Raw genomic sequence first — 17,019 nt, 5'->3', positions numbered from 1 at the left:
GGAAAAGCGCTGGACGCGCGTTCGAAAGGGGCAGTGCCTTAAAACAAGCCAGAGCTAGAGAGGCGGGCGCTGCGCGTGCGCAGAGGTGTAGTCGGGGGAAGGTGTGCTGAGGCTGGAGGTGAAGGCTCTGCGGCGGTGAGGTGAGGAGTGGCGTGGCCTGGCTTCGGCAGGCCAGGTTGGCGTTCGCGGCGGTGGCTGCCAGCGCTGCTGTGGTGGCCACTGAGGACATTGGTGCTGGTCTGGGGCTCGGGTGGTCGGAGATACCCCACAATTCGGCCTTCTCCAATCATCTTAGTCCAGAGTCTCCCGTCACAGGCCTGGACTGTACCCCACGCATTTGTTTGGGGGCCTTAAAGATAAGAGCAGTTGCCGGGGCGGTGGCGCACGCCTGTAATCCCAGCAGCTTGGGAGGCTGAAGCAGGAGGATGGCGAGTTCAAAGCCAGCCTCAAGAATAGCGAGGCGCTAAACAATTCAGTGAGACTCTGTCTCTAAATAAAATTCAAAATAGGGCTGGGGATGTGGCTCAGTGGGTCGAGTGCCACTGAATTCAATCCCTAGTACCAGAAAGGAAAAAAAAAAAAAAGATAAGAATAGTAATGATTTTGCCCATTTTTAACATAAGGAAACTGAATCCCAGACAACTGAAGAAGTAAATTGTCTAGGGTGTGATAACTGTTGCTACTGGATATCAGCCTTTTTCTTTATGCCAAAACTACATCCCAAACATCCTTACTTTATTTATTTATATATTTGGGGGGGGGGGGCGTACCGGGGATTGAACCTAGGCCTTGTGCATGCAAGGCAAGCAAGCACTCTACCAACTAAACTATATCCCCCAGCCCACCATCCTTACTTTAATACATACATGTGTGTGTGTGTGGTTGCATGCGTATGTATATAGATATCCACACATAGTTGGCTCTTGCGGAGAGGAGTAGTTATGTGGAAGATAGTAAACGTGGAGGTATTAAAACTCCCAAAATTCGATTTGGGAATTTCTATGTCGCTAGGGATTCTTGGGAAGAAAAAAATCACTTCTTTAGATCCCAGGTTGATTTTGTTGTTGTTGTTTTTCCATCTTTAAAATTTAACTAGACCAGAAGACTGGTACTAACCTTTTGACCATGAACCTGTTGTTGTGTGGGGAACTCCCTCCTCCAAGGCTGCTTACCTCCACAAGTTGCTCCTTCTTGTTCCCACACAGTCCATTGGACCCTAAACTCTCAAAAGAATAAGTTACCAATTATTCCATAGTCTGAGCCTAAAAGATTTGAACAACCTGACAGAACTCATTAAATTCCTATTATGTGACAGACACTTCACCATCAAAATGTGAAGCCTAAGAAGAAAGTAAATAAATATGTGATAAGGTTCAACAATTCAGCTGGCCTTGGTGGCACTTGCATGTAATCCCAACAACTTTGGAGGCGAGTGCTTTACCACTGAGCTACATCCCTAGCCCCCATCATTAAAAAAAAAAAAAAAAAAAAGAAAGAAAGAAAGAAAGAAAAATAATTTGAAACAAGAAACCTTTATTAGGACAAACAAGATGACGAATTTAATGCAACAGTGTTACTGAACTGCAGGTTGGATATGCCAAAAGTTTTTACTGGCAGACAAGCCATGAAATCTGCCTGGATTTCAGCTGGCTGGATTCCCTGCCAGCAAAAGAAATTAGCAAATGTTTGCTTAACAAAACCAACTCAATGGGGCCCAGGTTGTGGCCCAGTGGCAGAGCACTTGCCTTGGCACATGTGACACACTGGGTTCCATCCTTAACACTACATAAAAATAAATAAACAAAATATTGTGTCCATGTATAACTAAAAAAAAATATTAAAAAAAAACTCAAGAAAATTTACCAGAACTCAAGAAAGTAAAGATAATATATATAGGGGCTGGGGATGTGGCTCAAGCAGTAGCGCACTCGCCTGGCATTCGTGCAGCCAGGGTTCGATCCTCAGCACCACATACAAACAAAGATGTTGTGTCCGCCAAAAACTAGAAAATAAATATTAAAATTCTCTTTAAAAAAAATGAATAAACCTTTAAAGAAAAAAAAGAGATAATATATATATAACTGAATCCAGTATGGTTGCACCTGCCTGTAATCCTAGTGACTAGAGAGGCTAAGGTGGAAAGATCAAAAGTTCAAGGCCAACCTGAACAATTTAGACTCTGTCTCAAAATAAAAAATAGAATAAATGGGTTGGGGATGTAGCTCAGTGATAGAGCACCCCTGTTCGATCCCCAATACAAATAAATAATAAATAAATAAATACAACTATGAGAAGATAGAAAACCTAGAAAATGGGTCCAAAAAACTAAATATGAGTTCCAAAAGGCAATAATTGAGGCAGAGCAATAATAGTCAGTGAAAGAAAATCTACTCAATTGATGGGGATTTTTTGAACTTTCAGATTTAAAGAATTCATGAAATAGGTAAAAACAAAAGACAAATATGTTTAATTGAAAACTTCTGAGTTTTCCATGTACTGACATGGAACAGTCTTTGAGATGTATTGTTTAAAAAAAAAAAAAAAAGATGTATTGTTAGTTGCTTTTCCTTTAAAAAGTTGTTTTCAGCTGGGCTTGGTGGCACACATCTATGCCTGTAATCCCAGCTACTGGAGAAGCTAAGGCAGGAGGATCACAAGTCTGATACCAGATTCAGCAACTTAGTGAGACCCTGTCTCAAAAATAAATAAAAAAAAATAGGGCTTTGATGTAGCTCAGTGATAGAGCATCCCTGGGGAGTAACACACACACACACACACACACACACACACACACACGTTATATATACAGTTGATTCTGTGTGCCACAAAATCATCTGTTGTATTTGTAAATTTCTACATGAATATGTCAAAGAGGCGTGGAAAAATGCGTACCAACATTTCCAAGTAGTTGCCTTTGTGGAAGAGGGGATTTGATGGTAGAGAGTGAAGGCTCTGTATACTGCTGTAATGTTTTAATTTTTGTATTTTCTTTCGCAGTGCCAGGGATTAGACTCAGGACTTCCCTGATATAGGCAAGCCCTCTACCACTGAGCTATATTCTAAAACTCTGAATTCTTAAAATAGGGATTTGGTCACATAATATGTGGTTAATTGGGGGAGAAAAAAAGGATGAATTTGGATAATGGAGGAGTGAGGAGTTCAGTTTTCAAAAATAAATAAATACAAGTCACATTTGCTGAGTACAAAGTAATAAAATTAGAAATAAATAACCAAAATTAAACAAAAAATTCTAACCACTTGGGCTGGGAATACAGCTCAGTTGGTAGAGTGCTTGCCTCTCATGCACAAGGCCCTGGGTTCGCCCACCAGCACCACCAAAAAAAAAAATTCTAACCACTTGTAATTTTTCCCCCTTTTTTTTTTTTTTTTTACTGGGGATTGAACACAGAGGCACTTTGGCACTTTGCCACTGAGATACTTCCCCAGCCCTTTTTAAATTTTTTAATATATTTATTTATTTGGTTTTCTTGGGGGGGGCGGGGGTACTAGGGATTGAACTCAGGGGCACTTGACCACTGAGCCACATCTCCAGCCCTATTTTGTATTTCATTTAGAGACAAGGTCTCTGAGTTGCTAAGCGCCTTGCCATTGCTGAGTCTGGCTTTGAAGAACCCAAGATCCTCCTGCCTCAGCTCCCGAGCTACTGGGCTTAGACATGTACCACCACACCCACCTGTTTTTTATTTTTGAGATAGGGTCTTGCAAAGTTGCTGAGACTGACCTCAAACTTGCAATCCTCATGCCTCATCCTCCTGAGTTGCTGTGATTACAGGCTAGTACCACCAGTAGCTACTTATAATTTCATAAGTCATGGGTCAAAAAAGAAAACAAACAGGTCTAGGGTTGTGGCTCAGCAGTAGAACAGCACGCTCGAGGCCCAGGGTTTGATCCTCAGCACCACATAAAAATAAAATAAATAAAAGAAAAAAGAAAACAAAACAAAGAGTTGGGGATATTACCCAATGATACAGCACTTGCCTAACATGTTGCCCTGGGTTCGATCCCCAGCACTGGGAAAAAAAAGTAATGGATTCTCTAGAAATTAAGATAAAAAAATATATATTGCCAGACAGAATCCATGATATATCATTAAAACAGTAATCAGGAAAATATGTATCCTTAAATCCTTTTAGTATTTAAAAAATGAAATTAATTAGGTAAGCATTCAACAAATGTAAAAAAAAGATAATAAAGGAAAATATGAGGAAAAGCATAAAGATAAAATCAGAAATTGATAAGAAAAAACCAGTATTTTTATATTGAAAAAAATGTTACTTGACAGATAGCACTTCTGAATTAATATAAAGAAATGACAATAGCTGGGCTTCGTGACACATACCTGTAATCCCAGCAGCCCAAGAGGATTGCTAGTTCAAAGCCAGCCTCAGGAATTTAGTGAAGTCCTAAGCCACTTAGAGAAACCTGTCTCAAAATAAAAAAAGGGCTGGGGATGTGGCTCAGTTGTTAAGCACCCCTGTGTTCAATCCCTGATTCCAAAAAACAACAACAACAAAAAGACTTTGTTGAACCTATACATTCTGAGGGGATTCATTGTCCTCAGGCTGGTAATCATAACAAAAAAAACAGTTCTTGATAATAAATGAAAAACTCGGGCTGGGGCTGTAGGTCAGGGGCAGAGCGCTTGCCAAGCATGCGTGAGGCACTGGGTTCAATCCTCAGCACCGCATAAAAATAAACAAAATAAAGGCTTGCTGTCCATTTACTACAAAAAAAATTTTCTTAAATAAATTGAAGAACTCATTCTTCAGAAATAGACACTAAAGTGGACACATTTTTGACAAAAAAGAAAGAAAGGACATCTTAAATGGCTTATGAGGAACTGAAATTTAGCTCATTGAATCTCTGGTTTTCCTCTCAAATACTTGTTTCTTCACCAGTATTAAATCTCATTAATATATTACCATCAAAGACAAAATCCTAGAGTTATTCTTGACACCTCTATCTCCCTCATTTGGTCCACAAGCAGTATGTGTCTCTTCTATGTCTATAATGATCATATATGGAATCATCTCCCCAGCTTCTCCCCCTTTCTCTTGAAAACTCCCCTTTACTTCCACTCAAACTTTTTTTTTCCTTTTTTGTCTTTCTCATTGTTCTTCTTTCTTTCTCCCATCACTTCTTCTTTTACTGATCTTTTCCCAGGGGTGCATAGATTTGAGACAGTCATACTCTTTTTTTTTTTTAATATTTATTTTTTTAGTTGTAGTTGAACCTTTATTTCACTTGTTTATTTATTTATTTTTTTTTATGTGGTGCTGAGGATCGAACCCAGGGTCTCGCACGGAACCCAGGGTCTCGCACGGATGAGGCGAGTACTCTACCACTGAGCCACAACCTCACTATCATCAACAAGTGCTTTCTCATTTCATCTTTTGCTCTTCATTCCAATTCCCACAAATGTTCCATCCCTCCTCTCTTAGGTAGTAATTCTAATGTGTTTTAATATGTGTCTTTAAATATACATGTATCTTTGAATAATATAAAATGTTGTATGTATGTAAGTGTTTTAAATGTACATAATTGATATTGTGTTATGGATTTCATTATGTTTCTTTTTCATGTTTCTATAAATATTTCTGACTATTGCATAGTATTGTCTTAAACGACCTCACACCCTTGGCCACTGATTGTGGACCAAGATGGACCAGTCAAAGTCCTTACCCAGAATTTTTTGAACTGAAACTGAGAAAGAAAATCCCTCTCCAGTGTGGAAGCCATAAAATGTAAAACACAGGAGCTGTCAGCAGCCAAGTGTCCTACCATATGGAACCAGCTGGTCTGCAGTGAAAAAGAAGCCAACATGCAAAAAGCAGCAGAGGTGAGAAACAGAGAGTCCTAGAAGCCATTAAGTCCCTGGTTCCAGTTACTCCTGAAGCTTTATATATGCCTGTCTGCTTCCATGATTTGCTCAACTTTTCTTGGATTCAGTGAGCCAGTAAATCTTGACAACCTCATCTTTAGTCTAAACTAGGTCAAATTGGGGTTCTATCATTTGCAACTAAGAGACCCAACTAATTCAAACTCCAAAGTCTTTTTATTTTTCCACAGTACCGTTTAATTAAAAGTAGTGAAAAAACACAAAATTTATAATTTTGACAACTTTTAAGTATATAGTTCTTTACTTAAATACATTCTGATTATTGTGCAACCAGTCTCCAAAATACTGTACCCATTAAACCTCTCCTCATTTTCCCAACCCCCAACCCCTGGCAACCACCCTTCCTTCCATCTACAAATTTGACTTCTTTTGGTACCTCATATAAGTGGAATCATGTAGCAGTTGTCTTTTTGTGATTGGCTCATTTCACTTAGTCTAATGTCCTCAACATTCATCCATGTTAATAGCAGATATAAAAATTTCTTCCTTTTAAGGCCAAATAATATTCCATTGTGGGCTAGGATTGTAGCTCAGTGGTGGAGTGCTTGCCTAGCATGTGTGAGGCCCTGGGTTTGATTCTCAGCAAATAAAGGTCCATCAACAACTAAAAAAAATATTTAAAAAATAATAATATTCCATTGTGTATATACCACATTATGTTTAGTCTTTTGTCAGCGTTTAGCAACTGTTGCTTCCACCTTTTGGTTACGAACATGGGTGTATAAATATCTGAGACCCTGCTTTTGATTCTTTTGGGTCTACATCTAGGATTGGGTTCTGGGTTTGTCTTTTTATTTTTTATTTTACTTTTTGTGGTATTGGGGGTTGAACTTAGAAGCCATTTACCAATGAGCCAAAACCCCAGTTCTTTTTACTTTGAGTTATTTGTAAGTTACTGAGGATGACCTTAAACTCTTAATCACAGAATTGTACCACTGTGTGCCAGGCTGTTTACTTTTTTACAGGAGCCTCCCATCCTAATGGGTGTGAGGTAGTAACCTTATTGTGGTTTTAATTTGCCTTTACCTGACGATTAGTGATTCTGAGCACTTTTTCATTTGCTTATTGGCCATTTGTAAATTCTCCTTGGAAAAAATTTTATTGAAGTTCTTTAGCCATTTTAATTGGGTTTGTTTCCAGTATCTTGGGAGTTTTTTGTTTTTACACTTTAGCCATCTAGGCCCCCTTTATCCTTCATATAGAGAACCAAAATACCCCTTCATTGGACTCCCTGATTCAACTCTTGTCCCCTTCCTTTTTATTCACCATAACATAGCCAGTTAGTTTTCTAAAACTAACTGGGCTTGGTGGTGCACACCTATCATATTTATTTTTTACATTATTTATTATACATCTGCCACAAGGATAGTAAGCTTCATGAGGGCAGGAACAAGCCTATTTTTCTAACACTATCTCCAGACCAAATAATAGCTAATATATAGAGGGTACTAAATATTTATTGATTAAAAAAAAATGAATGAGCTGGGTTTGTGGCTCAGCAATAAACAGAATGAATGAATAAACAAATGTCAGAGGGCTGGGGTTGTGGCTCAGCGGTAGAGCACTCACCTAGCATGTGCGAGGCCCTGGGTTCGATCCTCAGCACCACATAAAAATAAAGATATTGTGCCCATCTACAACTAAAAAATAAAATATTAAAAAAACTCAGAGATTAGTGGCTGTTTTGAAATATTAATATGTACAACTTTATACTAATAAATTTGAAAATTTAAGGTCAATTGTTTTGTCACAAAATTTTATTATTTCTGGGTTTGATTAAACTGTACATGTAATCCCAGCTATGTGGGAGGTGCAGGCAAGAGGATCATAAATTCAAGGCCATCTGGACAACTTAACAAGACCCTGGTTAAAATAAAACATAAACAATATTTTTTAAAGGGTTGGGGCTGGGCACAGTGGCTTATACCTATAATCCCAGCAGCTCAGAAGGCTAAGACAGGAGGATTCCAAGTTCAACGCCAGCCTCAGCAATTTAGCAATTTGCCCAGACCCTGCCTCAAAATAAATAAATTAAAAGGGCTGGGGGTGGGGGTGGAGTTGGGGTTGTGGCTCAGTGACACAGTGCTTGCCTCTCATATGTGAGGCACTGGGTTCCATCCTCAGCACCACGTAAAAATAATAAAGATATTGTGCCCATGTATAACTAAAAATACATTTAAAAAGTGGGGGGAGGCTAGGTATGTGGCTCAGTGATAAAGCTCCCCTGGGTCCAATCCCTGGTACCCAAAAACAACCACCAAACAATGGGGAAGGAAACAGCTGCACATTATTTACCTAAAGCCATCGTTATTGGCCTGTCAGTTGGTGACTCAAGATGGTCCACTTTGAATCCCAAGACTCAATAGGAAGAAATACTCTTCTTTTTTAATTGTTTGTTTTTAGGGTCTGGGGAGGGTTGTATGTTTTTTGTTTTGTGGTACTGGGGATTGAACCCAGGGATCTCACATGCTGGGCAAGCACTCTACCACTAAGCTGCATCCCCAGCCCTTCAGCAGCTAAGAGCTCCTGGATCCCTGTGAAAGCTAAGAATGAAGTCAGCATAGAAAAGTGAGATCTGAAAGCTAAAGTGCAATCTTTTTTTTTGAGTCAGGGTCTCACTAAGTTGCCAAGGCTAACCTCAAACTTATCCGTCCTCCTGTCTCATCCTCATTAGTAGCTAAGATTACAGGTATGTGCCACCACCAACCCACAATCCCAGTCTTGTTTATTTTTAACTTTGAAACAGGGTGTAGCTAAGTTGCAAAGGGCTTTACTATTTGTTGAGGCTGGCCTGGAACCTGTAATCCTCAAGCCTCTCAAGTCACTGGGATTACAGGTATGGTCCACTGTGCTCAGCTATAACCATGTCTTAAAAGTATTGTATGACCAACTATGTTAAACCACATCTGAAGCTAGGAAGAAGAAAAATATATATAAGGATGAGGAGGTATCAACTACAAAACTCAGTCTAACGAGGTAATCTAGTCAAGTGGCCTATTATGTAATAAATGTACAAAAGTTATTAGTATGTAATCATCAGCAAGTAATTTTGAAATCTAATGGGAAAAATACCTCAAAAGCAACAAAATTACATTGTACTTAGGAATAAATTTAATCAGATACATACAAGACATGTAACTATGAAAACTCTTGAGAAATCTAAAGCACCTCAGCACCACGTACAAATAAAGATGTTGTGTCCGCCGAAAACTAAAAAATAAATATTAAAATTCTCTAAAAAAAAAAAAATTAAAGTTGACAGAAGAGAGCCAGGTACACTTGTAATCTCAGTTAAATCAGGAGGCTGAGATAGGAGAGTTGTAAATTTGAAGCCAACCTGGGCAATTTAAGAAGACTCTTTCTCAAAATAAAAAGGGCTAGGGGATAGGGTTATAGCTCAGTGGTAGAGTGCTTGCCTAGCACATGTGAGGCACTGAGTTCAATTCTCAGCACCACATAAAAATAAATATTGTATCCATCTACAACTAAAAAAAATACTTTAAAAGGGGGGGGGGGTTAGGAGTCCCTGTGCATTTGCGCACACCTGTAATCCTAGCAGCTCTTGAGTTCAAAGCCAGCCTCAGCAATTTAGAGAAGCCCTAAGCAACTCAGTGAGACCCTGTCTCTAATAAAATACAAAATATGGCTAGGGATGTGGCTCAGTGATTGAATGCCCTTAGTTCAACCCCTGGTACCTGCTCCTTCCCCCCAAAAAAAGGACTAGGGATGTAGCTAAAATGGTAGAGTACCTGCAGGTTCAATCTCCACTATCACAAAAAATAAAAAGATTTGACTAGGCTGGGACTGTAGATTAGTGACAGAGCACTTGCCTAGCATGTGCGAGGCACTGGGTTCAATCCTTAGCACCACATATAAATAAATAAAGGGGGCTAGGGTTACAGCCTAGTGGTAATTGCCTAGCACATGTGAGGCACTGGGTTCGATCCTCAACACTACATATAAATAAAGGCATTGTATCCATCTACAACAAAAATTATTTTTTAAAAAGTAAAGGAGTTCTATCCATCTACACCTACCAAAAAAAATTTTTTAAAGGATTTACTAAAGAACAACTTGCCAGTAAATATACAGAAAAATGTTCATTCACAGAAATTAATGTAAATTAAAACTACTAGACATTTAAATTGACAGATAAAATGATATAGCAAGGATGAAGGAACATGGACATTCTTAACTGCTGTCAGAAGTATAAATTAATGTGCTGTACAGCCCTTCTGGATATCAGTTTGGCAGTTAAGTATCAAGTGTCTTATAAGACTGACACACTACCTGCTGCACTTCAAGTGAATTAAATTTGTGCAGGCCTTTTGATGCAGAAAGCTATTTAGTGAAATCTACTCTAAAGATGTATTGAAGTACAGAAACATCTCTCAACATTCAAATAAGAGTTACGTAAAAGTTAAATTATGGTGTTTTTTGTTTTCCAGCACTGGGGATTGAACCCAGGGATGCTTTACCACTGAGCTACATCCCAGCCTTTTTTTTTATTTTTTTGAGAGAGAGTCTCACTAAATTGCCCAAGCTACCCTTGAATTTGCAGTCCTGCCTCAGCCATCCAAACTTCTGGGATTACAGGCATAAGCCGCCTCACCTAGCTAAAGTATGGTATTTTTGTGAAAGGAATATAATGAAGTCATTTTAATGTAGCTGGGTGTGGTGGCATGCACCTGTTGTCCCAGCATTCAGGAGGTTGAGGTGGAAGACTCACTTGAGTCTAGGAGTTGGAACCAGCCTGGTCAACATAGTAAGGCACCATCTCAGAGAGAGGGGAAAAAAAAAAAAAGTGGGGCTGGGCACAAATATGTCTCTTGATAAGATACAGATATTCATAATATTGTTTGCAAGTATTCAACTGAGACCAATCTCTCAGTCTCAGTGAATCAGCCAAGAGGAGAGTTTTTTTTTTATTTTAACATAGAAATAATGTATATTAGCACATCTACATATAATTACTTTCTGTAGAATTGGAGATACACCATATAAGGTATACATTTCTGTTTGTGCAGGACTATCACATGCTTTTAGGGATTTTCACACTACTCAAAATATGCACATATCCCATTATTTGTTATTCATTTTCTTATTGATAGACACTTTATACTTTTCTGCTTTCTGCTATTATAAATAATAGTGCAATAATATTCTTATAATTTTGCATTTATGTATATTTATGAGTATTTTTGTAGATAGACCAAAGTATGCACATTTTCAATTTTGACAGATCACTGTCAACTTGTCAGCCTCAAAAAGCTGTACCAATTTATACTTCCATCAAGTACATGTGAAAGCACCAATTTTGCTAAACTATCTTTGCTATTGAAATTTATCACGTTTTCTTTCCAGTTCCAAAATCTAATTAATGAAAATTGAATCTTATGATCACATTTATTTGCACTACTGAATACTAATGAGGATAGCATATATATATTTTTTTCTTAAATGGGGAAGAAAATTAAAAAGCTTCAGAGAAAAAGATTGGAACACCTAAGTTTGTCCATATAATGCTACATATAGGAACAGTTAAAAGATAAGCAATAAATTAAAAGTACATCTGTATCAGTAAAATACTTAATTTTTTGAAAGTGTCCCATTAACTCATAGGAAAGAAAAATAACAGTAGAAAAATTTAGGGAGTACATAAACAGGATTTCTCAGTTAAAAATGCTATTGGCCAATAAGAAAATATAAATGCTATCCTCATTAGGAGGAGACTTTTGATCGGCCAGCCTGAAGCAGCCATATAAGACTAAGATTAAGGGATCAGTCAGGAGCAGTGGCACATGTCAGTAATCCCAGTGACTCAGAAGGCTGAATCAAGAGGATCTCAAGTTTGAAGCCAGCCTCAGCAATTTAGCAAGACCCTAAGCAATGTAGCAAAACCCTGTCCCTAAAATAAAGGGCTGGAGATATTGCTCAGTGGTAAAGCACCCCTGGGTTCTTAAAAAAAAAAAAAAAAAATTAAGGGATCAAAAGTTTTGAGGGAAAAATGAGAGAAATCTGGGGGTGAAGGGAGAGATACTAAGTATCAAAGGAAGTGCCCATAAACTGTAGAAATGCAGGAAGCACCCAGAACAATTGCAATTCCTTAATGACATCCCCTTGGCTAGCATCCTTGAACCCTGCCCTTGTAACATAAGGGCAGTGCACAAGCACAGGGAAAACTGGTGAGAAATTCTGCAGCTCCACTAGACACTATGGTGCATGCCTGTAGGCTCGGGAGGCTGAGGCAGGAGGATCCTAAGTTCAAAGCCAGCCTAAGCAACTTAGGCTCTAAGCAACTTAGTGAGACTCTGTCTCTAAATAAAATATAAAAAGGGCTGGGGATGTGGGGATTGAACCAAGGGACACTTATCCCAGCCACATCCCCAGCCCTTTTTATTTTTTGAGTCAGTATCTTGCTAAATTGCTTAGGACCTCACTAAGTTGCTGAGGCTGGCTTTGAACTTTCGCTCCTCCTGCTTCAGCCTCCCAAATTACTGGGATTACAGATATGCAACACGCCCAGTAAAAAAAGAAAAGATTTTTTTAAATAAAAATTTAGGTCAGGCATGGTGGCATGCACTAGTAGTCCTAGTACTCAGTAAGCTGAAGTAGGAGAATCCCTTGAGCCCAGGAGTTAGAGACTAGCCTGGGCAACATAGCAAGACCCTGTTTCAAAACTAAACAAAAGGCAAAAATTGCATATTTATTTTGAACCCAATTCATTCAAGCAGCTTCACAAAATGCTTTTCATCAGATACAGACCAGTGGCAGTGTCAAGAGATATATGGTATGAGTGAGGGAATGACTTTAGCTTCCATAAGTAACATCAGTTTGTTTCCTATAAAGCTTCACCAAAAAACTTAATTTCCGTTACAAGTCACAGAAATTCTGGCATTCCAGGAATGGAGACAGTTCCACATAGAACCACAATCCCCATTTCTCTTCTGTATTACGCATTTTCAAAGCCTTCAACAAATACATTTTTATCAGACTTTGTTTTGACCTCTTGCTTATTCTTGGGTTTCAGAACCATGTGTGCTCACTACTGCATCTCCTTTGCTGATGTTGAAAAAGCTCACATCAACATTCGAGATTACATCCATCTCACACCAGTGCTAACAAGCTCTATTTTGAATCAAGTAGCAGGACGCAATCTTTTCTTCAAATGTGAAGTCTTCCAGAAAACTGGATCTTTTAAGGTAAAAGTTTCTTTTGTTAGTGTATTGTGAATGTTTTCAAATCCTCTTATGTGTAAATCTATTTGATTCTCCAGACCATCCAGGGATTTAGGAGGATCACAAGTTTGTGGTTGGCCTCAACGATTTAGTGAGACCCTATCCAAAATATAAAATAAAAGGGGCTGGGGATGTCATTCAGTGGTGAAGTGCCCCTGGGTTCAATCCCCAATACCAAAAAAATAACTTATAACATTTGAAATAACAGGGTGCAAAAATTTTAAGTTCTGATTACCTGGCATCATAGTGTTGATAAGCCACTTAATCTAAAAATCCCTTATAAAAGAATTATATACACATATGGGGGGATATTTGGATAATTATACTATACATAATCATTTATTTATTGTCTAAAATAGGACAAAGGGAGAATTTCTAATGAAAAAAACCAGGACAATGCAGTGACATGTACCTGTAGTCTCAGCTACACTGGGATCTCAGCATGAAGATCATTTGAGCCCAGTAATTCAATGCCAGCCTGGGCAACACAGTGAGACCCCATTTTTCTCTCACTTCCCCCCCCATACTGGGTATTGAATGCAGAACGCCTTGTATTTAATAGACATGTACTCTCCTCTTAGCTTTGTCCAAAACATTTTTTTTTTTTCCTTTTTCTTTTACTTTGAGGTCTGCATAGGATGGCCTGGAACTTAAAATCCTTTTGCCTCAGCCTCCCTCCCTTACCCCAGTAGCTGGGATTACAGGTATTTGCCACCATGTCCAGTGAGATCCTTTTTCTTTTTTAGAAAAAGACAGCCAGGTGTGGTGGCTCTGGAGCCTCAGGGAGGAGGATCGTAAGTTCAAAGCCAGCCTCAGCAATTTAGCAAGGCCCTAAGCAATTCAGTGAGACCCTATCTTTAAATAAAAAATACAAAAAAGGTCTGGAGATGTAGCTCAGTGGTTAAGTGCCCCTGGGTTCAATACCCAGTACCAAAAAAAAAAAAAAAAAAAAAAAAAAGCCAGGGCTGGGGTTGTGGCTCAGCAGAGCACTTCCCTAATATATGGCGAGGCCCCGAGTTCCATCCTCAGCACCACATAAAAATAAACAAACAAAATAAAGATATTGTGTGCAACTACAACTAAAAAAATTTTTAAAAAACAACAGCCAGGCATGGTCATGGTGCACACCTGTAATCCCAGTGGCTCAGGAGGCTGAGACAGGAAAATTGAAAGATCAAAGCCAGCCTCAGCAACTCAGAGAAGCCTTGTCTCTTAATAAAATACAAAAAGGGGCTGAGGAGTGGCTCTGTGGTTTAATCTCCAGTACCAACAAAACAAAAAATAAAACCAAACAAAACAAAAAAAACATCAAAAATAGACATCAACCTGGACTATTTCAGGCAAAATGAAGTGTATGTAACCCAGGTTTAAGCATCCATTTTGTGTCAACTTGCTACATAAACACACTGATTGATACCTTTTGAATATAAAAGTTCTAAATCTAGCCAAACACTCCATAATAAAATCTTTTTCTACAAAATGTCAATGCCTTCCCTATGCATAGATATGCTTCTATGTGTTAACTTACTACCAAAATCTTCTGATCATTAGGTGAGCTTTAAGATCCTTTCAGGGGGTATAGTACCTATTAACTGAAGAGGTGGTTTTGGTTTTTGTACTGGGGATTGAGCACCATGGGTGCTTTATCACTGAGCAGCATGGCATCCTCAGTCCTTTTTATTATTATTATTATTATTTTTAAATACTGAGACAGTATCAAAAATATTGAGATAGGGTCTCACTAATTTGCCCAGGCTGGATTTAAACTTGGCATCTTCCTGCCTCAGCCTCTGAAATAGCTGGAATTACAGGTGTGTACCACTACACCTGACTTAGCACATGTAATTATATACAGTGTGTAATACTTAAAAAGAAACAACTTACTGATGTATTTACTATACTTTTTTTTTAATATTTGTTTTTTAGTTGTAGGTGGACACAATAACCTTTATTTTATTTTTATATGGTGCCTAGGATGGAACCCAGTGCCTCACATGTGCTAGGCAAGCACTTCTACTGCTGGGCCACAACCCCAGCTCCCTATACTACACTTATTATTGTATTAGAGTATACACCTCTTTTATTTTACTTATGTTTTTGGTGGTGTTGGGTCCTCCTGCATGCTCAGGACATGNTTAGTGATGTGGTTCAGTGGTAGAGTGCCTCTGTGTTTTTTTAAAAAAAAAAAAAAAAGGATGGGTTATGGATATACCTCAATGGCAGAGAACCTTTGAGAGTTCAATCATGGAGGGGGTGGGGGGGAACCATGTTGAGCTGGGAGGATGGAGTTCAGCTATACAGCATTTTTTAAAAACATTTATTTTTTAGTTGTAGGTTGACAAAATACTTTTTTTTTTAAATGTGGTGCTGAAGATTGAACCCACTGCCTCAAGCATAGTAGGCAAGTGCTCTACCTCTAAGCCACAACCCCAACCCCTATAAAGCATTTATTTTTGAGACCCTAAGTTTGGTCCCAGCACTACCAAAAAAAAAAAAAAAAGCTTACAGAATAAGGATGTAAAGAGAAAATATTTTTTTAGAGAGAGAATTTTTAATATTTTTTTTCAGTTTTCAGTGGACACCTTTATTTTATGTGGTGCTGAGGATCGAACCCAGTGCTCTGCGCATGCCAGGCGAGCGTGTTACCGCTTGAGCCACATCCCCAGCCCAAGAGAAAATATTTTTGTACAGCTAAATGCACTATGTTTTAAGCTAAGAATTATTACGAGAGTTGAAACGCTAAGCAAATCTAATTAAGTAAAAAAAAAATTACACTGTTAGGGTTAGTTTATTATTTTAGAAAAATATCATTTTAAGGTCAGGCATGATAGCATATGCCTGTAATCATAGCTGCTGGGGAGGCTCAGGCAGAAGAATCCCAAGTTTAATGCCAATTTAGGCAATTTAGAAAGACCTTTCTCAAAATAAAACAAGGGTACTGCTGGGTTCTATCCCTAGTACTTAAAAAAAAGAAAGAAAGAAACTGTTAATAAATTTAGTGTAGCTTGAGTGTTTACTCTTCAGTAGTGTACAAGGTCTTATATATTGTCCTATACAGGTATATATATCATTTTTTATTTATTTATTTTTTTTTGGAGGGGGGCCCTGGGGATTGAACCCAGGTGCACTGTATCACTGAGCTATATCCCCAGTCCTTTTTATTTGTTGAGATAGGGTCTTGCTAAATTACTAAGATTGACCTCAAATTTGTGATCCTCTTTCCTCATTCTCTTGAGTTGCTGTAATTACAGACTTGTACCACCATACCCAGCTACAATTTTTATCTTTTATATTATTTTTACAGTACTTTCCTGTTTCTGTACACAAATACTTACCATTGTGTTACAATTACCTATAGTATTCAGTTTAGTACAGTAATATGCTGTACAGGTTTGTAGCTTAGGAGCAATAGGGTATACCACACTTCCTAGGTTACGTAGTAGGCTCTATGATGTTTGCACAATGAAATTGCCTGAGAATGCACTTCTCAAACTTGTTCCCATCAGGGAACAAGTAAGGGATGCATGACCATACATTAATTCACCATCCCTCTTTTCCAGATTCGTGGGGCACTTAATGCCATCAGAGGCTTAATTCCTGCCACCTTAGAAGGGAAGCCCAAAGCTGTTGTTACTCACAGCAGTGGAAATCATGGCCAGGCTCTCACTTACGCTGCTAAACTGGAAGGTACTTGATAACTTCTCAAGGTAGTCATCAGATTGAGTGGAAAAGTGTCCTTAATTTTCATTCAGAATGGTGATAGCTATGGGGTCAATTTCCAAAGGAGTCTCTGATTACAAGCAAAATGAACAAAAGTTTCTATCCAAAATTCTCCTGACTTGTGCTCACATGTTTTTCCTC

The 17,019-nt window shown here is 38.4% G+C and overlaps 1 protein-coding gene across 10 annotated transcripts in view; it reads left to right on the top strand.

Annotated features, from left to right (window-relative positions):
• Positions 1-4: 4 nt before the first annotated feature.
• Positions 5-17,019, top strand: part of Srr (serine racemase) — a 26,278-nt gene continuing 9,263 nt past the window's right edge. For 2 of the 10 annotated variants that reach the window (XM_048792992.1, XM_015500994.2), the window contains exons 1-4: positions 8-140; positions 5,634-5,860; positions 12,951-13,122; positions 16,719-16,845. In XM_048792992.1, coding sequence (XP_048648949.1) covers positions 12,955-13,122; positions 16,719-16,845 — 295 coding nt within the window. In that variant the 5' untranslated portion in view covers positions 8-140; positions 5,634-5,860; positions 12,951-12,954. Of the gene's footprint in view, positions 141-1,315; positions 1,429-5,331; positions 5,395-5,633; positions 5,861-12,950; positions 13,123-16,718; positions 16,846-17,019 lie in introns of those variants that run through there. The other 8 variants (XM_048792994.1, XM_015500990.2, XM_048792976.1 and 5 more) reach the window with 7 other exon arrangements.

This window comes from Marmota marmota, unplaced genomic scaffold (assembly GCF_001458135.2).
Source record: "Marmota marmota marmota unplaced genomic scaffold, marMar, whole genome shotgun sequence".
Taxonomy (NCBI): Eukaryota; Metazoa; Chordata; class Mammalia; order Rodentia; family Sciuridae; genus Marmota; species Marmota marmota.
This window is presented reverse-complemented; position numbering and strand designations above follow the sequence as displayed.